This window comes from Anabas testudineus, chromosome 5, assembly GCF_900324465.2.
Source record: "Anabas testudineus chromosome 5, fAnaTes1.2, whole genome shotgun sequence".
Taxonomy (NCBI): Eukaryota; Metazoa; Chordata; class Actinopteri; order Anabantiformes; family Anabantidae; genus Anabas; species Anabas testudineus.
This window is the reverse complement of record NC_046614.1, coordinates 6,776,572-6,799,141: the sequence shown is the minus strand read 5'-3', so window position 1 is coordinate 6,799,141 and position 22,570 is coordinate 6,776,572. Positions and strand designations below refer to the sequence as shown.

The 22,570-nt window shown below is 41.2% G+C and overlaps 4 protein-coding genes across 4 annotated transcripts in view; 3 read left to right on the top strand and 1 right to left on the bottom strand.

Moving 5' to 3' along the window:
* The first annotated feature begins 2,041 nt into the window (after positions 1-2,041).
* Positions 2,042-6,858, top strand: LOC113154280 (SEC61 translocon subunit alpha 1). Its single transcript, XM_026348376.1, has 12 exons — positions 2,042-2,187; positions 3,058-3,125; positions 3,216-3,281; positions 3,392-3,470; positions 3,692-3,823; positions 3,967-4,076; positions 4,324-4,477; positions 4,793-4,953; positions 5,068-5,265; positions 5,433-5,624; positions 5,706-5,782; positions 5,893-6,858. Exons 1-12 carry the CDS (start codon positions 2,181-2,183, stop codon positions 6,077-6,079), a joined length of 1,431 nt encoding a protein of 476 aa, XP_026204161.1. The 5' UTR covers positions 2,042-2,180; the 3' UTR covers positions 6,080-6,858.
* Positions 6,859-7,576: 718 nt separating this feature from the next.
* On the top strand, positions 7,577-10,438 carry chchd4a (coiled-coil-helix-coiled-coil-helix domain containing 4a). Its single transcript, XM_026348377.1, has 3 exons — positions 7,577-7,738; positions 8,207-8,305; positions 8,524-10,438. Exons 1-3 carry the CDS (start codon positions 7,717-7,719, stop codon positions 8,871-8,873), a joined length of 471 nt encoding a protein of 156 aa, XP_026204162.1. The 5' UTR covers positions 7,577-7,716; the 3' UTR covers positions 8,874-10,438.
* A 556-nt stretch (positions 10,439-10,994) lies between these two features.
* si:dkey-202e22.2 (netrin-4) lies at positions 10,995-14,808 on the bottom strand. Its single transcript, XM_026349401.1, has 10 exons — positions 14,712-14,808; positions 13,714-14,204; positions 13,310-13,618; positions 12,922-13,048; positions 12,454-12,642; positions 12,007-12,223; positions 11,765-11,892; positions 11,562-11,630; positions 11,286-11,456; positions 10,995-11,146 (listed from the first exon to the last, which is right to left on the bottom strand). Exons 1-10 carry the CDS (start codon positions 14,800-14,802, stop codon positions 11,010-11,012), a joined length of 1,929 nt encoding a protein of 642 aa, XP_026205186.1. The 5' UTR covers positions 14,803-14,808; the 3' UTR covers positions 10,995-11,009.
* A 6,516-nt stretch (positions 14,809-21,324) lies between these two features.
* The window catches only part of dnah1 (dynein, axonemal, heavy chain 1), a 31,011-nt gene continuing 29,765 nt past the window's right edge, over positions 21,325-22,570 (top strand). The window contains exons 1-4 of the mRNA XM_026347632.1: positions 21,325-21,430; positions 21,752-22,019; positions 22,128-22,200; positions 22,351-22,525. Of these exons, the coding sequence (XP_026203417.1) occupies positions 21,849-22,019; positions 22,128-22,200; positions 22,351-22,525 (419 nt within the window). The 5' untranslated portion in view covers positions 21,325-21,430; positions 21,752-21,848. The remainder of the gene's footprint in view (positions 21,431-21,751; positions 22,020-22,127; positions 22,201-22,350; positions 22,526-22,570) is intronic.

Genomic DNA, 22,570 nt, shown 5'->3' with positions numbered 1-22,570 from the left:
TCTAGAAATCTGACAACTGTAAATAATGTGTTGAAATCTTGTGTTTACAAACAGCCTGCCTCTCTTCAGTTGCTCTGCAGAACTAGAATGGCTTTTGTTGTTCAATATAATATAATTTATCCTCAACAAACCACACCACATGGACAAATACCCTAACCCTAACCATTACCACTCCCCTCCTTTAGTCCCCACAGTATGACAAATATATGGTGGACTTACTCACACACACACACACAAACACACACACACACACACACACACACACACACACACACACACACACACACACACAGAGCTCAGTGTCAATATTGGTACAACAGTGAGCTCTAGTGGTGACAGCTTATCTTGTTCCTTGCATATATATTTATATATATATATATTTTTAGAAATAAATGCATTGTGAAATTTTCCACATTTCAGAATTGCACAAAACAGTTGATATTACTTCACCTTTCAACGCTGCATTGCTAAAACCTTTTACGCCATTTGTTTTCAGACGTACTTGCTGTATGGCAGTGCAGTACTCTGTGATCACACTTAGACTATGTGATAGTGTTGGTATGTTTACATACTGTATGTGACCTATGCAGCACACTTTTGTCTAAAAAAAAAAAAGTTCATAAATAAATAATAATAATAAATTAATCAAATTTAGTAAAATAAACAAGAAATAAAATCACTGAGACTCTAAAAATAAATGCAGCATTACTTTAAAATATAGCATATAGCATTTATAAAGATCAGACAAGCATTTTGCTTGAATTAGATGAGAATAAAGTTAATTTAATAATTAATAATTACATTGCATCTTACATTAACATTAGTTATCCCGTGAGAGACTGGTGACTCCTTTTCAGTGTGTACCCCACCTCTGGTTCAATGATAGCTGGGATACATGTAGACTACAGCACCACCATGACCCCAAGGAGGACAAGAGTTTAGAATAATGGATGGATGGACAATAAATCTATGGGCTACAGTCTTACTAACCTAATAAATGCAGTAGGGTAACTAAAGACAGCTGGTAGCTGAGTGGTTGCTCAAGGAGGTGGTTGACCAAGACTACAACCTCTGTAGTTATGGTAACCAGATGACATCATGTGAACTGAAAGCCTATCCAGGTAATGTCACGTGGAAATTTTTTTTTTATCCAGAAGCATAAGGATATGTTCATATTAAAAAAAGGCAGGCGGAAGCTTAATAGTATTTATGCACTCTCCAAACTTAATCCATAGGAAGTAACTTGAAAATTGGTGAAGTTGACAGTTAAACAGTTAAATAAAGTTGACACAAATACCCCCCAAAAAATACTATGTTTATAAGAAAAACAAATTCACAAGCTTCATGTCTGCACTAAACACACCCATTAAACATACAAACATGCAGAGTGATGGAGGATGGTTGAAAACATAATGACAACAGTGTTTTTCTTACCTCAAGCAAGTGCTTTCTTTAGCTGTGGATTAGATCTGCACAATGTTCAGGAAGAATTTTACTGTCTGTTTCAGATTTACCAAAAACCTTATAAACCTACTATCACTAACAATAATAATGATGCTTTTCTTCACTTCCAATCAGTGAATAAAGGTAATTTATCACTATAATAGCATCAACAATACCTCAAAAAATCAAATTGATTGTTTATAATGCTTAAATGTTTTAACAGGCAATGTTGGATGATCTCCCTTTTCAGCATTTTCTTCAGTAAACACTTTGTCTTCTCCTGTGGTTTCATAGCACATACCGTATGTAAACATGTTGTATTTTATATGAAGAATCTTTTCCAGTCTCCAGGTTTGTGCTCGATCCAAACTGTGGAGGGAGGAGCGTGATCAGCTGCTAATGACACTGGGCTGGAGCGCCCCCTTGAGGATGGGAGAGCTCCGTGTTTTACAGGCTGTTTATACAGGATAAAAATGCTAAATTGTGCATTTTCCGACTTGATATGATTTATTGATCGCCTTGAATAGTGTGTTTACGTGGACACGGCTTTCCGGGGCCCTGCAGTGAGCGGTGTGATGTGCGGTGTGTGTCTCGGAGAAGTGACGTGTGTTAGCGGCTTCTCTGGTGACGTGTCTCTACGGCTCTTTCTTTTCTGACGGAGCGGCTGATGGAGCCACACTGACTCCACTGAGCACTCAAACTAGCAGTAACACACCGGGAGTCGGTCTAAGGACACCATGGGGAGTAAGTGGCTTTCTTCTGTTGTATACACATGTTGAGGGTGATCTATAATACCCGCTAGTTTTTTAAGGTTATCTCGAACGGTAACCAGCATAAAGCGCTCGTCGGGAAGCTAATTAGCTAGCTAACCTTGTGTAGCTTATGTGGCAAGTCAAGCTAGCTTATAACGGGAGCCTTTTTTTTTTATTGAATTTAGATTTCGTTTTGCTGAGATTAACTTATTGAGATTTGTGTCACAGAGACACAAATCTAACGTCTTGTGTATTGCTTTCAAAACGGTGTCAAAGCTTCTTTTTTTTTTAACTAAATCATTCACTCGTTGTGATTGAACGGTAGTTAGCAACATGCTAATGTTAGTTAGCTGTATGAATTGTTCATCTAATGTAGTTTAGTGAACACACAAACGAAAACTGTTTCTTCTGTCGGTTTGTGTGATCACGTTGATATAATATACAGTGTCACACCTTGTGGTCGAAAACCAGAAAATAATTACGCTCGGGTTTAACGTTAACATTATTATGAGTCGCTAGCTGTCAAAGTCAGCGATTGACACAGCTGATCAGCTCCGAGACCAAACATTCAGCAGAGCTGCGGCATTAATAACTCCACGGGATACTAGCTAGTTGTGTCAATTTCCTGTTCTAAAAACGTATTAGTTCAGTTTCAGTTTTTCTATGAAATCTTGTGCATGCAGTTGCATTGACCAGTTGACCAGACTGCTTTGCTGGCAGCTGTGCAGCTGGTGTTAGTGATGACGTAGCATCTAAGCTAACCAAAGATTCATGACTGCAGAAAATGTTGCAGAAAAATGTCAGTAGATATAAGTGTCAGAACAACATTGATTTGGTTTTTAACATACTTTTTTTCCTGCAGTTAAATTTTTGGAGGTCATTAAGCCGTTCTGTGCGGTCCTGCCTGAAATTCAGAAACCAGAGAGAAAGGTAAGTTTAACAAAGCTTTGCAGTATTTGTGCACTGTGCATGTCAAACTGTGTTAATATAACTATGTGTGTTCCCTTTTAATCCTCACAGATTCAGTTTAGAGAAAAAGTACTATGGACCGCCATCACACTATTCATTTTTCTAGTGTGCTGCCAGGTTAGTGTTCACTGATGGCAAACTTGAATTAACCTCAGATTAATAACTGGTTCTGCTTTGTTGACAGTGGCTAGTGACACATTTGCATCTTCTTTTTTTTATTATTTCAGATACCCCTTTTTGGCATCATGTCATCAGATTCAGCAGATCCCTTCTACTGGATGAGAGTAATCCTGGCTTCTAACAGAGGTGCTTGAATTGTGCATTTTTTCTATTGGCTGTCACTCTTTAATCATTTGTTTGCACAAATAAGGATGAATCATCTTATTCTGTTCTTGTTAGCAAATGTGACATAATCTCATTATCACATGTGACAAGTCAAAGGTCAACAGTTGTAGATCCTCTTGTGTTGTTCATGGTGCTATTGTTATTATGACTGTGACTGTAATGCTATCTACTTTGTCCTCCAGGTACTCTGATGGAGCTGGGTATCTCACCCATTGTCACTTCAGGCCTGATCATGCAGCTGCTGGCTGGTGCCAAGATTATTGAGGTGGGAGACACTCCTAAGGACAGAGCCCTCTTCAATGGAGCTCAGAAATGTAGGTCGTCTTACTCACAATATTTGCTATTTTTAGCATTTGCCATGCACCTTTGAAGCTTCGAAGATGTCTTACACTTTGAAGATTGCACACTCGCTGATTTTGCAGTATTTGACTGATTAATTTCTTTGGTCCTTTTGCAGTGTTTGGAATGATCATCACCATTGGACAGGCCATTGTATATGTAATGACTGGCATGTACGGAGACCCCTCAGAGATGGGTGCTGGGATATGTTTGCTCATCATCATCCAGGTTAATAAAACCTCTCAGTGCTGCTGGCTAATTTATTAAGCTGACAAATAGAAACTAGGATTTTTAAATTGAGGTGACTTTGGTATTATTAAAAGACTAGTAGATAGTGGCAAACATAATGGAACTGTCTGCTTAAAGCAAATTTTACAAAGATTTTTCCACATTTTGGCAAGCATTTCAGACCCTGTATGGAGTTGTTTTGTTCACCCTCACTGTTTCAATACAAACCTTCTATCTGTGTCTACAGCTCTTTGTTGCAGGTCTGATTGTCTTGCTGCTGGATGAGTTGCTGCAGAAGGGCTATGGTCTGGGCTCTGGTATTTCTCTTTTCATTGCAACAAACATCTGTGAGACCATCGTTTGGAAAGCCTTCAGCCCCACCACCGTCAACACTGGCAGAGGTAACGGAACACATGTGCTTTGATAGAAAGAAAAACAGTGAATTTTGTGTTCTTTTATTTATTTATATATATATATATATATATATATATATATATATATATATATATATATATATACACACACACACACACACACACACACACACACACACACACACACTGGAACATAAAAGTTTAGTTTCATATGACTTTCAACTAAACATTGGAGTGTACTTTCGTACAAAACAATCAAACATCGGATCTTAGAGTGTACTCATGAAATTTAAAACAATGATAATTTTGTATTGTAAGTATAAAACTTCTCTTTTTTTCCAGGTACTGAGTTTGAGGGAGCCATCATTGCTCTCTTCCATCTGCTGGCCACCCGCACAGACAAGGTGCGTGCCCTGAGAGAAGCCTTCTACAGACAGAACCTGCCCAACCTCATGAACCTCATCGCCACTGTGTTTGTGTTTGCAGTGGTCATATACTTCCAGGTGAGCTGGTTATGCCAACTGAATACAGTCCAATGTTTTACTGGTTTTTATTGCACTAGAAAAATGTTTGGAGAATAATAACTTGCTGACATACTCGTACACCTATCTTAACAGGGTTTCAGAGTGGACCTGCCCATCAAGTCAGCACGCTACCGTGGTCAATACAACACGTACCCCATCAAACTGTTCTACACCTCGAACATCCCCATCATCCTGCAGTCTGCCCTAGTGTCCAATCTCTATGTAATTTCTCAGATGCTCTCAACACGTTTCAGTGGTAACTTCCTGGTCAACCTCCTGGGAACCTGGTCTGTAAGTATATGTTGATGCTTCCTCTCCAGCACATACAGCCTCAGTCTTTGCAACATGTTAAAAATCAGTAAACAGTATTATGGAGTTAGTGTTTCAGAAATATGCTGCAGACAGGTTCTGACTCACTTATACTCTAGTAAGGCTAGTAACAATTTTGTCTTTTTTAGGACACCTCGAGTGGAGGACCAGCTCGAGCCTACCCAGTGGGTGGTCTCTGCTACTACCTTTCTCCTCCAGAGTCATTCGGTTCTGTCCTGGATGACCCAGTTCATGCTGTTATCTACATTGTTTTCATGCTCGGCTCTTGTGCCTTCTTCTCCAAGACCTGGATTGAAGTCTCAGGATCCTCTGCCAAAGATGTGAGTGTTCATGCAAGCATGTACAAGTTGTCATTTGTTATTTCATTAAACTGTCCACTAACATAATTTTGTGTGTTTCAGGTGGCTAAGCAGCTGAAGGAGCAGCAGATGGTAATGAGAGGACACAGAGAGACGTCTATGGTGCACGAGCTTAACAGGTACAAAGCAATCCTCAGTGTTTGCTTGCTACTTCTTCTTATTGAAAGCTCTCTTCCAGCATATTGATATTACCTTAATTAATAATACTATTGTTTATTTGTGTCTACAGGTACATCCCTACAGCGGCTGCTTTTGGTGGTCTCTGTATAGGAGGACTGTCTGTCATGGCTGATTTTCTGGGTGCTATTGGTTCAGGAACAGGAATCCTCTTGGCTGTCACCATCATCTACCAGTACTTCGAGATCTTTGTAAAGGAGCAGAGTGAAGTGGGCAGCATGGGAGCACTGCTCTTCTAAAAATAAAAATAAATACAACCTGCTGACACACATCAGACACAAAACATTCACCCCCCAATCTTTTTTTAATTTAGCCTTTTTTGCAATTCGCACAATCAGTACATTTGCAGCTGGGATAGGTAACTTCACTCCGACCTTTGTTTTCCACCATGCCTCTCCCACTTGTCAATGCTGAGTAAGCTGTTTTGGTTACTTCAAGGAATGAGCATAGTATTGTGTCTCTTCAGTTCTTCTATTCCAGTAGCTATTACCCATTTCTCTGCAGGCTGTCCAAATCCCCACTGACTGTCTTATCAGCTGACAGGATGCCTAAAAAGACAAGTGTGAAGTGCTGTCTCTGACTTACCTCAGGCATTGTTCATTAAAGCATGTTGAAGGGATGTTAAGGCAGCAAAAGCATGTTTGTGCTTATTTCAAGCTGAAAGCACTGTCTGGACATTTGGGGGAGTTGAAAGAAAGATGTCATGTTCATCATGTAGCGATCATGCTTGAGGTTACTAGGGGCCTCTAGTAGGATGTGAAAAGTATAAATAAAATATGCTTGTACTGCTGGTAAGTTTGCTGGTAAACTCAGACAAACCATTGGTGGTTTCCATTTACTTTTATTTTAATATTTTAAATGATGGACTGTTTATATTCACTCTAGTCTTATGTGGGGCGCAGTGTTTGTTCACTGTGTCTGGGTCCTCAAGCGAAAGTGTTTGTGTTGTCATGCTCTTTTATTCCCAGACTGAATCGCTGCACAATACTGCCGAGGTGGTCGGGACGAGGGTGGGTTTGATAGGGATGAAAAAGGGGTCTTGTTTTGGTTTTTACTTTATGTAACAGACATAATTGTGTTATTAAAAAAAAAAAAAAACAGGATTTTTTTCTGACACACTTGGACACTGTTTCTTTATTCCTGTGGTCTTGTTTAACCTGGCGTGTTTTGTGGTGAAACTATTTTGTGAGCAAAATAATAGAATATTGCATAGTGGCATACCAAAAACATGGCAAAAGTTATGAAGATAGATTTGATATTAATCACCACAAGGACCATTTAAATAACTTTTTACTGTTGTGATTTATAACTGAGCTGTGATTTAATTAAGCTGATGTAAGTTGTACTAATAAACTCCAGTAGAGGTCACTCTTTCTGAGGCACAAGATAGACCTGCTCCACATAATTCCGTAAAAGGAAAATGTAATTTTTAAACTGTGTCTGCTAGTACAACACAATATTGCTATTACTTAATGTTTATATCGGTTGTTTGTTTATGGAGCTTTAATTTAATAAAGCAGATGCAGATATATAAGACCAATAATAACTACTAGGATCTGAATACTAAGTGAAATCATTTAAAATCGGTATTTGTTGAGGCATTTTAAACTGTTAAAGCTAATCACTTTAACTCTCCATCCAAAGTTTATCTTCTTTTATTTTGATTTATTTATATGTGATAGTCTTTTATACGTTTAAAAAGGTCGAGTGACGTCATTATTGTGCGCCCGCATGTGGACAGGTCAGAGGGGTAACGGGTTGTTGGACGCCGGGTAGTTTGTCAAATGAAATCCTTGCAGTTGTTGAGTAATTTCTGTCATACTGGTCGTATTTTACCACAGAGGACGGAGCTCAACGCACAGAAACACAGACAGACATGTCGTACTGCAGACAAGAGGGTAATTTTGCTTTTCTTTCATTTATTTTCAGTCCACGGCTGGGCAATGTCACCGAGTGAGGCACCATGCTAACACTAGGCTAACTGTCGTTTACAGCTACTACTGGTTATACAGGTGATACAGTAACGTTAAGTTAACCCCAGCTGCGTCTCTGCGAGCAATAGTGAGAATATAGATCCATATTAGCTTCTGGCATCGTGGTGAGTTTATGAAATTACTGCAGAAACTTCCCAGATAACGTTAAGCTAAGTTACATTTGTAGCAGTAATTAAACTGTTAGCGTTACACGATACGGTTTGGGGCTGTCAAACACTTTCAACAAAACTGTACACAAATGCGATGTATTTATTGATTGTTTATGGGTAACATTATCATGCATCATAAGATTATGCGAACATGTCATCCAGGACCAAGGTTTATAACGCAAGAACACACTGTAATCCCAGTTTTTTCTATGTTCTTTCTAAGGCAAAGATCGTATCATCTTTGTGACGAAGGAAGACCATGAGACCCCCAGCAACGCTGAGCTGATTGCTGATGACCCCAATGATCCTTATGAAGAGCAGGGTTAGTCCTTCAGTTATATCCAAAATCTGTATATGCCATTAGAAGACCAACAGCATTAAATTAATTCTACCTATCTACACACATTCTCTGTAACCCTAGCCCAGCAAATTAGTTTGTAAACTTGTGCTAGAGGCTGTGAAAAAATGTCACCCACCTTTTTTAAATAAAAGAAAAAACATTCTACTAAAATGCTAGTGTCTGGTTTCTTGTTTCTTTAGGCCTGATCCTGCCAAATGGAGACATCAACTGGAACTGCCCGTGCCTGGGCGGCATGGCCAGCGGGCCATGTGGCTCCCAGTTCAAAGAGGCCTTCTCCTGCTTCCACTACAGTAAGGAAGAGGTGAAGGGCTCAGAGTGCATTGACAACTTCCGTAACATGCAGGAGTGTATGCAGAAGTACCCTGAGCTCTATCCCCAGGAGGAAGATAAAGAAGAGTCCAATGCTGCTTCTGCCTCCGCTGCCCCGACAGAGGGCTCTGCCTTAACTCCTGAAATGGACTCTACCCCAGCCACTTCAAATGTCTCATCTGACAGTGTGTCACCTACAGACAACCAGAGTTCCAGCTAAGACCAGTCACACATCATCCACAGGCTTACGTTCTCTGTGTGTAACACTGCCCAACATAAATGACTCTCCGCGAGGAGCTTGGATTGCTTCCTACTCCAGCAGTCTTACAGTGCACTCACACATATGGATACAATGTAGTTGGCAGTATCTGGCCTGTCTTGAATCCATATTTCTGGGACTGTGTTGTTGTGTCCAGCACGTAATTAGCATACTGTGTTTCAACTACATAGTTTTTTCAGATATATTTCAAGTTTAAAAGGTTGTGTAGTGGAGTAAACTGATCGGGTTTGGCTCTCAAATGGCTGTTGCTTGTACTGTGTTGGAGGCTATTTCCTCTTGTAGTACAGCTGAGTGCCTTTTTAAATTAACCTCAACTTGTGTGAGACCAGGGCTGTCTGAAATCACTCCCTATTCACTCGTTCACTACTCCCTAAATAATGTACACCGAGTAGTCTATTCAGTAGTTAGCAGTAAATTGAGATCTCAGTCACATGCTAACTTACCCGTCATATTGTGTCATATTCTCTTATTTCTAAAACAGGGACCAGCGCAGCACAAATTATGGAATTGCTAGCAGAAAATGATCCATATGCCATGCCAACTACTGTTTTCTCTGCACTATGGAAACTTGGAGTGCACAATATAGTGGTCAGGTTTACACACTCAGTATTCAGACAATACTACAAAGTTGTAACATGTTATGAAGTGCACTATAGAGTAAATGGGGAGTTATTTCAGACACAGCCCAGGTCTCAAAATGAATAGTAGTAATTACTGTCCCAGCTTTCTGAATCTGTATATGTGAACATCCTGTGGCACTGAACTCTGAACAGGCCAAGAGAGGAAACTTGTGGGTAACAAAGAAACATATGTACAAAGTGTAGGCTGCCCTCTTTGCTGAGCACTTAAAAATTAAACAATACTATTTAATGACAGTTGGCCAAGCTGTTTGCTTCAGGGACATGACCTGAAATACTTACTTTATATGCAATAGGTAATTTAATTTGCTGTGTATTATGTTGTCAACCAGAAGACTTCTCTGTTTGCATTTTCCTGTTAATGTGACAGGTCAGAATTATCACTTAGCACTGATTTATCACCTGTTATTCGGTTTGACAGACATCTGAATCACTGGATTCTTCTTTTATTTAAGTAATGTTAAGCTTTACTTGTGAAATGATCTCGACTCAAGACAACTTTCAATCTTAGCAGTTAAACCTCTTGCAGAGACACAACAGAGACCAAAACAGAGATAAGATTACTGTTTCTGTGTAGTGGACATTACAGTGATGTTAACACAGATGTTTTTAAACTAGTTGTGTATATGTCAGGGTCTCCACCTACATCCGCTGCCCTATGAACAACAGTCATCACTTCTGTTAACTAACAGTGTGTTAGTTCTAGACCAAAGTCGTTTATTCACGTTTAACTGTCGCTGCATCAGTGTTTTTGTCTCAGTCTCTGTCTCCAGTTGGATATTGTGGTCACTATTCAGTGTCATTCAGGCCTTAAATGACATGATGTTTTTTTTCCTTCCTCAAACTTGTCCAGATTAAAATGATCATCAAACAAATTCAACTTTTATTTTCCTTCTGTCCTTCTAAACACAAAGAATGACACCCTCTCGTATCTACAATTTTTCTTTTCATCTGTTGAGAATCATTTGTTTTGGTAACTTTACTTCCTGAAGCTGCCTTAAAAAACAAAGCCAGACATCAAGTATTAATAACGAATAATACACTCCTATTTTAATTACTCCTCTCACTGTCTGTGTATTATTACAGTTAGTAACATCTTATTTTATTTACTTATTTCTTACATAATGAAATTACTTGTGTCTTAACAATCCCAAATGATTTACTTACGTGTAACCAGATTAAAGATAGAGCAAAATAAAACCTCTTTATGCAGTCATGTACAACACACTTACAGAAAGTTAGTGCAACCAAACAAGCATTAATATGTCTTTATTTTATTACTATGATTTATTATTTTTATTTACACGCCTCCACACTGTGAATACCGTTCTTCAGCCCAGTAATTTTCAGTCACTTTTCTGAATTGTCCACTGACTTGTGAGTATCCTTGTGAAATCAACTCAAATGTGTCTCGCCTTGTTGGATCATACTGTGTGGTTTATGGACATCCATTCCTCAGGCCGTCTGATAAAAGTAGACCCAGTCTGGGTGTCCAGGGCACAACTACACTCTGCATGGTGACCAGCAGATGGCCCGTTTCAACCTCTTCTGGGCCTGCCAGCAGGTATTCCATACCTGGTTCAAAAAAATAACATATATATAGTAATTTTCTATATCTCCCCTTAACCTTTTATCATTAGTTGGTTTAAAATATGTATCATATATAGCAAAGCTTAACAAACTCTTTACTCTTTACCATTGACTTCTATTTTACCTGGGTTTAGTACAGGGCAGGTGCAACCACGGCTGGTCCAAGATAGAGGATAGATTTTGTTATTCCCCAGGTACAGTGCCACCTGGCCTGATCGAAAGACCTTGCAAACTTTAACCTGCACCTCTGCATGGCTGCCTTTGTCATGGGCAGATAGCACACTGGCCTTGATCGCTGTCATTGGCCACACAGACAGGACAGTCCAATGTTAGCAAAGGCTGAGAAGCTGTTTTTAAACAAATATCATCATGTACCTTTTTTAAATGAACAGTTTCTTACCATAATCATATTTGGTCTTGCATAGGTCTGACACACTCCTCAGTCGTTTCTCCTTACAGCTGCATTTTCCTTTGCAAACACATTGAGATATGCTCTGATCTCTACATTATTTCATTCTGTATGAAATGTCCTCGATATCATTTCATAACAGGTCATGTGTACAGCATGGTATAAGGTGAGTGTGTAGGCTGTTATGCACTCACTTGTGTAATGCTGAGTGGAGATAGCCAGCTCTTTTGACCACTGTCGTTCCTCTTCAACTGGGAACATGTGATCGAGATCAGGGATTTTTCCACCAAAGGGCACATTGAACACCTGGTTATTTGTGAAGCTGCAAATGTAGAATGAACCATTTACAATTCTTGTTCAATGTTTTTACTCAGTTATGAGTTTCCTCCTTAAGGTGTGGTAACACCATTTGATCACAAATTAAGTGCATGGCTACCTGTCCAGACAGTGGCCATTGGTCGGATCACAGCTGCGAGGGCAGGCGCACGCTTTGCAGCCCTCCTCTCCAAAGCCCCAGTAACCAGCCAGGCAATGGCTGCAGCTTGTGCCCCCCACACCTGATTTGCAGTGGCACTGGCCACTTCTGGAATGACACCAGGGACCCTCCTCTCCAGGGCGTGGAGGCAAAGATCCTTGTGGATCGCACCAGCAACCTGAGAAACAAAGACACAATGAAGTTTTTCTGCTTGTTTATTGTCATTTTATGGATTTGCAAACAAATTGCAGATGGGACCATGATACAAAGTGAGTCCATTTGTTCCCTAGCATTAATTCAATAACAATATTACTACAGTATCAAAAATCATGCCACCTCCTTTATTTTTCTCCTCTGCAAAGTTTTCAGTTTAGGTATCCCTTCCCCTCTGTTCTTTGTTCATCTTACGTGTGCAGGCGTAAGGAGAATTCAGCGGCAGGGACGGGTGGCGGTGGTAGCCGTGACGACAGCGCTGGCACCTGCGTCCAACAGTATTGTGTCGGCAGTCGTCACAAACGCCCCCGCTGACGCCACCGGAGGAAAGCCATGCTCGTTGGGAGAAGTGACAGCTATCTGCATGACCGTGACATTCACACTCTGATGTCACAGATGGGTGTGATGTCACGGCAATCAGAAAAAAATAAAAAGAGAGACAAAGGTAAGATGTGGAGGAGAGGTGACCATGGGCGAATTTGTGGGTGGGCACAGATGATGGAAAGATGGAACAAGTAAAAATGATACAAAAAACACCTAAACATTTTATTCTTAAGTCAAAGTTAGTATTTAAATCATCGTGCACACTCTAACTTTGTCTTTATCGACACAGTGATAACCCAGTAATCTAACAGTCATGCTGTCACGTTGGTGGTCACTCACTCTGGCATGGATTCGGCGCCCCGCTGCTGCCATTGGCGGGCCTCCAGGGGCGCTCGTTGTAGAGCGGGGCACACTTTTCACAGTGATGTCCTGCTGTGTGGTGAGTACACAGACACCTACCAGACACCTGGAAGACACATCTGTGGCTGCTCAGTTACTTCACCTCCATTAACAGACGTTACAGACATCTGCTGTCCTCAGACAGCTATAAAATAGATCCAGGCAGGTGGTGTGAAGAGAAAATGAAGCTATTTAATTGCTTCCACTTCCATCAGTTGCGTTATAGAAGACTAATAGAACACAGAGTGATGCTAAAACTGACACACAGTTCTCACTGTCACCTGTTGTTGTTTTACTCAGACGCAACAACAACAAAAAAGCCACTCACCATGTCACTGTCCTTTCTTGTATCTAGGCTGCTGTTGTATGGCACACAATGCTCAGCATGTCCATGGCACAGGCAGGTCCCTCTGGCCAATAAAGTCTGTATAGCATAAGGTGCTGAGTTTTCTGTAGTGGATGTGGATGTCAGAGCTCCGTCTGTGTGTCTTGTCCCAAGAGGGTTCACAGATGCTTTACAGGTCTGAGCTTTTAGCAGTCTGATGCGGAGGTTAGTGAGGGTGAGGTGGGTGAGGGCCCCTGGACTGTAAGGGTCCAGTGTTTTAGCAGTGCTGGGGTCTAGTGTCCGTAATATTACCTAGGAGGAGAAACACTGATATTGATCAGCACTAAATGGATATGTATAGATCTGCTACAACATACAGCGTTAGCTCTTTGTGCATATTGTCTTACCTCCCCACCACGGCAGGGTGTAGCACTTGTGTAACGAGATGTACACAAAGAGCCCGGCTGACTAAAATCATCGGACAAACCAAACTCTGCGCTGCAGTTGTGCGCAAAGAGCTTGAGAGGTTGCCAGGTCTTCCCAAAGTCAAGTGAACGTTCAATGGCCATGGCAGCAGGCCGGGGTGACCTGAACACCACAACGACGTAGGACAGACAAAACTTTGTTTCGAGGTCCAACCGGATCTCGTCGTGCTCGGGCTGCAAGGCGGTGCCTGCACCTGATTCCCACCAGGTATCCGGATGCAAGAAAGGGTCATCAGTCATGTGAGCAGGTGGGTGGGTGTCCTTAGGACAGAGGTGAGGGGTCACAGGAGAATGGGGGCTTGGGCTGTGGTGGTGGGAGCTGTTCCCCCAGCAGCCTGAAAGTGTGTGGAGGGTCCTACCGCTAGCCAGGTTCCCTATGGGTGGACTACAGGCATGGTCCACGCATCTGGAAACTGATACAGAGAGTGATAGAGAATAAATTAAAGTCTTTAGTAGCTGAGCTAGTGAAGCAATATTGGTATCAGATGCCTTTACTTTGAATCTTGTGACAGAAAGAGCTTAAGAACGAGCACTCTGTCAAAAGCATCCTCATCGCTGTGTTTTCCATCAATATTTCATTTTCCTTTCCGACTGTGTGACTGTGGCTTGCTCTGATGTGACACAGAATCCTTCTCTTTGTCTACTGGACAGCATTGTGACTCTCAGGTTACATGTGACAACAAGACACCAGACATGCAAACATCAAATTGATCTGCAACATGCATGACCTTTACTTTGAAAACCATCAGATACCTCTCCAGCAAATGTACAACCATGTAAGACACCATTAGAGGTCATGAGTGTAACTGACATTTAACCTTGCTTAGACACCGTAACGGTCCGTTTAGTCAAGCACAAAGCTTAACCCCACCGGGAGATGTGAAGTTAGGTCGCATTGGCGCAGCTGATCGACGCCTCACCTGCTCCGCAGCGCGTCACGACCAACACCAGCCAACTTAGCGCCGCCAGCATCTGATGCTTGTGTTTCCCAAGCACATTACGCACCTCCATCTTTGTCTCTGCATTTACAGCATAGTCCCAACATTATGCGCAGCCCATTTAACGAACAAGCGCATATCTCTGGCAACTAGACTACGTAATGCAGCGCAAAGCGTACAGATGATCCGGGAATCCAAGGTCCTCCCAGGAATAACGCTGGAAAACTCCTTGTTGAAATAGAAAGCAGCTTCCAGGACAGTTAGGGCATCTCTCTGACAAAAGTGGACTGGGCGCCCCAGGTGCTTAATGCTCCATCTTTGATATAAGGAAAAGTTGCTCATCTCCAGGTGAGAGCTTGTCGTCATCCATTTTGCGCAACCTATTTTTCGCCAATTTATTCGTGTAAATATTTCCAGAAAAAAGCGCATTCAAGGGATGCGTGTGCCGGTCGGGTCTGGCGCTCTGCGCGTTCACACACTGGACAGAAGTGAGCGCTCTATTTATCCAGGGTGCCCCCACCCATACAGAGACACCCTGTGAGGACGACCCACTGCAAAATTAAACCAAACAACTCTGAGGTGAAGGGATGTTTTTTTTTTTTCCTACGATCTGGCAAATATGGATTGATGGCAACTCCAATAAAAACAGCGCGCAAAGGAGGACAAAGGACAGGCTGAGGATCCTCAGTGCAGTTCATGCTATACCAACCAAACCAGGTCCCTTCACTGTCCAGCGCCCTGTAATGAGGAAATGAGGTTATTTGCTTCTGTCATCCTGCTGTTTAACTGCAGTAATTCCAATTCCAGGTCTCTTTAAAGACTATCAGGGAAAAATTTGTAGGAAACAAAAATAGTCCACAGTGCAGTGATCTGCAGCTTGATGGAGCTGGAACGAAAAGAATCGGACTGCTTAGGATAAGAAAAGGGCCTCATATGTCAGGAAATATTCAGTTCTTTGCTGGGTTTGATGTATTTTTCCACACACACACACACACACACACACACACACACACACACACACACACACACGCTGAGTTTGAAGAGTAAACAACATGTCACTTCAGTTTTATGGATTAACTTCAAATACTGGGAGCTCAGAAAATCGGAGTAGACGTTGGTTTCCATAAATGTCTTTAATGTCATACAAATTGTTTACACGATTGTCTGTCTGTGCTTTATCCTAAAATGGGAAATACCAAAATAAAGCAAATCAACAAAACCAAATTTACTAGTGAAAGGTGTGGGTCACGGATGAGAGTGATTATGTTGTGCCTGTAGTGACTGAGATACTGATGTTTTTGAACTCCAACTCCAGCTAGTGTTCTGAGAGGCTCTTCTTCATCTTTCCACATTTCACAGTTTCTTCTTTTGTCTCGCTCCAGTGGTGCAGTGTATGCTAAGAATAGCTTTATGGGAGATGAGGGTAATGCCCTTTATGTGGCTTTAGATGTTATCTGGGGATGTTAGTGCAATAGGGACGTACAGTGGCTCCTGACTGATTTACTCTCAGTTCTGTTTCACTGGAACACGAGCGAACGAGACTCACGTCTTCTCACAGGTCGCAGGAAGACAGGATCTGTGTGCCTGAAGAGGAAGGGAAATGGATAAAACTGTCGAATCATCAGGTCCAGCATTGGTTTTTGTCTTCCTTTAGAAAATCTGTCTGCACGTAACAAAAGCAACACAATTCGAGGTTTCATTAAATTGGGTTTGAGCTCAAGCTTTGCTGTAGATCTATAAAACATTTTTAAGAGCAGCTGGTCCAAGTGCAAGCAAAGTCATGTTTGGTTCCTCATTTTATCTTCAAAATGCGCAACACTTGCTAATTGTCTAAAGTGTAATTAAGGGTAACTTTTTGTGACATAGGAATGCGGAGCTGCCCATAGCCCATAAAAGGGCCCGTTTAAAACATGAGCTTATCGACGAGGATAAACAAGAAGAATCCACAGAGCGACGCGTCACTTTAGATCTCCTGAGAGAAAAATGCCTTCTCTTTTTCGCTTCCAGTATCTTTCAGTCAATACATTCTCTCAATGTAACTTCCCCAGCGTTCCCAGATGTGAGAGGTCAAATACCAGCCAGGAAAGGTCACAGGGATCTCCTACCTGCCTCATGACTACTTCTCTAATTGCTCCTCTGCCTCTCATTTACCAGACTTAATGGGGGCCAGAGTTTAGGGAGCCAGGGTCAGACAAACAGCACCCCCACTCCCCCCTACCCCCATAATTTGCAGTATTTGCCCAGAATGCTCCTACATGTCAAACACATAGAATCACTCCTCATTTGTCCTTCTCTCCCCTCATGTCTTCATTGGGCCCAAATGTCAGCTCACATCTTCCTGAAGGGATAAAGAGAAATGAGCTGGTTCTTACACAACCTTGATCTGTTCATTCATCACATGCGAATATGGGACAATTAAGGCCGTCAAATTTAAATGTCTTAGTTTGTTATGGATGGTGCAGACGTACAGTACATTCTTGTATGACGTTCGCATCCGCTCACCACAAGAGCAACTGGTAAATGCCATGGATAATGAGCTGTGCTCAAGTTAAGCACTGAGGTCAGAGTTAATTATCTGGTTGATTTATTTTTTTTAAATAAAAGACTCACAGCTTTTAACTTTAACTTTAACCTCTTTAACATCACAAACTTTCCACATTGCTTAACCTGGAGTCAACATAGTTAGAAGTGAGATCGAGGTTTAGTGTCAACCGCAAAGATCTAAATTTCAAGTCCTATAAATGCAAAAGGATGTGCTGTGTTCCCCTAATATGGTTTGAGTTGGTCTGTTTGTTAACTTAAATTACAGATCTCCTGTGAAGAGACAGTAGATCTCTTCTCTGCTAACATTTGTTTTCACATGAAGGGGTATATATGAAGCACACAGAGACAGCTTCGAAGTTGTTTGTTAACTTGTCCATGGGCACATACTTTGTGTGTACTTTTGTCCTAATGTAATAGGTTTCGTTGTGTCTCTTTGATCTGAGAGGATGAATGACACAGATTAAGATGTCAGAAACTGATAGAGGCCAGATGAGGCAGAATGACAAATGACAAATCAAGGTCTCTGCGAAGCACTTAGGCATCTAGCCAAACCAACATTGTATGCGTCTGTGAGCTTATGTGTGGATTTGTGGGTGTTCATTGAAAAGTTATTCTCATGAACTCTTACATACACCACACATATGTGACAGGAAACTGTGGAACTCTTTATTAATTCTTAATCCGGGGGAATGTCAGGGATGTTAAAGAGTTGCTCAATTGACAATTTATTTATAGCTGAAACGTCTGTTTAATACAACAAATTAACCTCCCACCTACAAACACACTTCTACCAGTTTGTGTCTCTGTCTTATACATCTTTAAATATGTTTGTGATGTCATTGACCAACAAGCTACAGATTTACTTTTGTGTGTCACCAGCTCACCCACGTAAACACAAACAGACACGTGCATAAAGATGCACGCACATAAGCAGAGAGACAGTTTCTTGATCATTCTTTCTTGGTTTTCCATCACCCACCCACGTAGATAAACTGGAATGCCAGAGCACACAGTGGTTTTCTGCCACAAAAACACACAGACATGTGTTAGAGATTCAACTCTCTGTGCTTTCTCATTCTTTCGTCTAATACTGTATATGATAAAGCATACTCTACTTACTTGGCTTACATAAGGCTAACTACTGTAACTTCAAATAAACTAAATCAATGCTGGGCACTCACTGGAGATTTACGTCAGTTGGATGCAAACAGCCAGAAACCAAATGCTTATATTATGCATACGTTTGCAATATTTTAGTAATGTTTTTTTTTAAATTTGCATCGTGGACGTTCTCCCACTATGTCGAATATTTTTATGACCTACGGTGTCTGTTTCCCCTCATAAAAGTCACAATGAGAAATGGGAGCAAATGAGGGTAAAAATGAAATGCAGCTGTCTGAGGTCCCGGGCCACAGGTTGGGGGTTCCATTCTCTCTCATGTCTGGCCACTTTGCTGCTTTGATGCCCTTCTCAACTCATTAAACACGTCTTTATTGGCATGCCAATGAAGTCCACCTGTGAATCACCCAAACAAGGACGCCAACTTCAATGTACTGTCAAGCACGAGGGTCTCTCTCCTTACATGACCGGGGGAAAAATCCAACCTGCTTTGAGGCAGCCTCACAGATGAATGTTGCTGGTGTCTGATTTGTTTTGTGAAATTGTCAGCCACAAAACACTGTGATGTTAAAATGACATACACTGCCCCTCAGGGTGGTTCATCTATGAACCGTTGCCACTGACATTTTCTGACCACAGCGATGCCGTCACTCAAATCATGTGCCCTTTAGAAATAAATAAGTGCTTTGAGGAGCTTCTCTTTGTTTCTGTTTTGACTGTGTCAATGTTCTGATCATATTCAGTTCAATTCAATTTTATTTTTTAGCGCTACTTCACAACAGAAGTTATCTCAAGGCACTTTTAAGACTTTTTTGCACTTTTTTGTCATAGTGCAACTAAATAAAAAGTCAGTCTGTTCTCAAGAAAGACTAATGAGACTTTACTGGTAACTCGGCATGCCTATGTTCCCATTCCTTTGTGCAAATACTAAAATAAAATCACGTTGCAATGTAGGGGTGTGCCCATGTTTGTGGTTGGATTCTGGGGTTCTGCAGCAGAGGAGACGTATGTTAGAATATGTGTGTATTACTAAGCCCTCCTGGCTTGCCCAACAATGTGACAGTAAGAAGGGGATAGCCAATGTTTGATCCTTTTAGCCAACATCTGGCCCTCAGGACAAACTAAAGTTAGCAGCACATGCTGATATCATTAGCATTGAATGGAGGTTATATTCCCAAAGGCATTACCCTTACAAAATCCCAGTACTGTAAAAGGTAGAGACATGGACAAAGAGAAGTAGATGATTAATTTAAAGATTTAAGGATAAAGATGGGGGATGATGGATTATACATCTGGGGGGATTGTGACTAATATTAATGTCCTTTAACAGCTGATGTTGAGCCTTAACTTTCATGTCAGCATTTTCTACTGGACTACAGCTCACTGGGTTAGAAAGAACAGCACAGGCTGGATCAAAGCTATAACAAAGCTTGTTAGGGTTTAATCAGTTCCACTCGCCCAGAGCTTCTGGCAACATTTGTCCAATCAAGTCCCGTCACTGTGGTGGGCTCCTGGCTCCACTGCTGCCAACCAAACATTGGTAGGCGACCATGTTTTGAAGACCTCCACTTTAGAGTCTTATGGTTCTTGTGTGGTTTTCTTTTTCTTTTACAACCTCTTTGCCCCTGATCCATTGAATCATTCACAGTAGGCTTGTGTTAACAATTAATAAACTGCTGTGGTCAGGCCCCTCTGATATGATAACATCATTATTAGATGTGGTGCGGGTTATTTAGACCTCTGGGGAAGTCTGTCATTTGGTTTGGGCTTCTCCTGACTGAGGTCATTGCTTTGAGACGAAGCTTCAGCGAAGAGAAGCCATTGAAGCCTTGTTATTTAAAACTTTAATAGGCTAATCTTGAGTAGTGATGCAATGCTGCACATAATTGCTGTATCCGCAGAGTCCATAATGACTTTTCATGACCCATTCCACAGCCAGGGACAAGATCTACTGTACAGTCAGATTTGATCTTCACACAGACTATACATCCACTGCTCTCCAATCTCCTCTTGACATTACTTTATCCATATGTGGCAGCGCTTTCTTCACAAGTGACACGTGAGGGTCCACACACACAAAGCTATTTGTGCTTGGCTACCCAATCTCAGGCTGCTCTGATGGGTTTTAACTGAAGAGGCCAGGGGCAGGAGCAGGGTGCCTGTGATCTACCATGGGAAACAGAGGAAGTTGTGATGGCCTTGTGACCCAGGAGTGTGGGGATCGCAGGGGTCAGTGAGGTTTTTTTCCCCTTGTGGACACATTTGAGCTGTCATGAGTGTGAAAGGAAATGACTTCGAATGTGAGCCCAGGAAGATTCAATTCAAATTCTATTAGCTTATCATTACTGCCATTGCCTTCACTATCTTCAACCAGAAAAGCAGATTATGTCTGTGTTCTGGCCCTTACCTACAGAAAACATAGCCACCTGATCATCCTGTAATTGTACTGTAATCACATCTTTGAGAAGCAATATAATCAACACATCATAAACATGGACTCACTGGCAATTTTATAGGTACACCTTTGCAATCAAAGTTTGGATACTGAAGTACTGTGACACCCACACCGGGTCTGATTCTGTGGGAGGTTTCTTCTGTTAAAGAGAGTTTTTCCTCTGTTATGCTTCCTTAAGGAGAATTTGTTATTAGTTAATTAGGTAATGACCTTCCTATGTTAAGTGTCTTGAGATGATTTTTGTTGATAGAAAAACAATTAAATTGGAATTAACTGAATTCGATGGAGTAATGAGACCATGATTAGTCTCTACCAAAGTGATGGAAAGACCAAAGTGTAGTAGAAGAAACGATCTCTTCATGATCTAAACCATTAGTTATCTTATTTCTTCTGGTTAGTTCTTGTTTCTCTAAACGACTCGGAGCTGAGCGACTCTTCGTCTCCGTGGCAACCGTTGCCGCCTTCAGTGTTTACATACCGGTAGTTAGCTAGCTAGCTGGTTAACCTCCACTCCTCCAGCCACTTTAGCTAACATAATTAAGGTTACATGAAACTTAAAAGGAGTGTTAATAAAGCGTTAAAGGTAGGATACGTCAAGGTATTATGTTTTCAAAATTAATTTGAGGAACTTGTTTGCTTCATGTGACCCATTGAGACAAAAGATTTGGCGAATGTCATTATATAAGTTATATTAGCTTAAAGTAAGTTAGCAATAACTGTTACGCTAGCTAACTTTCCAAGTTGCTTTTCATTTAGATTGCACCTGTGCTGGTTGAATATTTGTTAGCAGTAACCGTGACTCCCAAGTAGCTTTCCTCTTTCAGTTAAGTCCAAATTGACCCAGTGACTAGGATTTAGTGACAAAAATTGTATTTTAACGCTAAATGTTTTTAATTTTCCTTAGGTATTAGCTGCTCCGAGGTGTCGCACAAACCTAACTTTCCATACGAAGTGGGTAAAATGATACAGAATTCAAGGATCGTTTTTTAGCCTGCTAGAAGATGGAGGGCAAATATGTGCCTAGTTTCGGGGTGCTGGTGCCACATCCACCGTGCAAACCTCCAGAGCCCAAACCTCCAACTCTGAGCCACAGACTCCCTCCCATCAGAAAATGCTATATGAAAGAACAGAGGGCCATCTACTCAGACATCATCACTGCATTCAAGTTCCAGGTAAGAAAAACAATAAACACATAAGCTAATGCACTTGGCACATTATGAAGACTATGTAAAATACTGTTGTGCTCTGACCTAAACAAAGAATAACTGGTTGTTCATTAGTCTCCTACGGTGAGGCATGAACTCCAGCAGGGTCAATCCTACGTTGAGTACAGTGAATGCAACACACCAGAAGGTGAGAGACTGTATTACATTACATTTTTGGACACGCATTTCAAATTATTATATGAATAATTATTATATATGAATTTTGCATAATATGCTTCTCTGAAATACACAGTGTGTATTTGTTGAGTAAATCATCGCCATTCTGCACTGTTTTTAGTTTCAACCTTCAAGACTTCATTGGAGCAGCACAATTTTGTTGAAAAGTATAATCATGGACCTACCTCAAAGCTATTACAGAATTCTTACTTCTGTCATGCTGGAGATGCACCTAAGGTCCAGATACCTTACCAAACCATGCCTGGCCAAATACCTCGCAAATTAGAGGTAGAGAGGTATGTTTGCAGTCAGTGTATTGCAGGTTTTGTAAGGAGCATATC

What these genes read in the sequence shown, in the direction of transcription:
- chchd4a (XM_026348377.1), top strand. Translation starts at nt 7,717, where the DNA reads ATGTCGTACTGCAGACAAGAGG. An exon ending in GTCGTACTGCAGACAAGAGG is followed by an intron (nt 7,739 to 8,206) that starts GTAATTTTGCTT and finishes GTTCTTTCTAAG; the next exon opens with GCAAAGATCGTATCATCTTT. An exon ending in TGATCCTTATGAAGAGCAGG is followed by an intron (nt 8,306 to 8,523) that starts GTTAGTCCTTCA and finishes TTGTTTCTTTAG; the next exon opens with GCCTGATCCTGCCAAATGGA.
- LOC113154280 (XM_026348376.1), top strand. An exon ending in AATCCTGGCTTCTAACAGAG is followed by an intron (nt 3,471 to 3,691) that starts GTGCTTGAATTG and finishes TTTGTCCTCCAG; the next exon opens with GTACTCTGATGGAGCTGGGT. An exon ending in CAGGATCCTCTGCCAAAGAT is followed by an intron (nt 5,625 to 5,705) that starts GTGAGTGTTCAT and finishes TGTGTGTTTCAG; the next exon opens with GTGGCTAAGCAGCTGAAGGA.
- si:dkey-202e22.2 (XM_026349401.1), bottom strand. Translation starts at nt 14,802, where the DNA reads ATGGAGGTGCGTAATGTGCTTGGGAAACACAAGCATCAGATGCTGGCG. An exon ending in CGTGACGCGCTGCGGAGCAG is followed by an intron (nt 14,205 to 14,711) that starts GTGAGGCGTCGA and finishes TCTCTGTATCAG; the next exon opens with TTTCCAGATGCGTGGACCAT. An exon ending in CAAGAAAGGACAGTGACATG is followed by an intron (nt 13,049 to 13,309) that starts GTGAGTGGCTTT and finishes TGTGTCTTCCAG; the next exon opens with GTGTCTGGTAGGTGTCTGTG.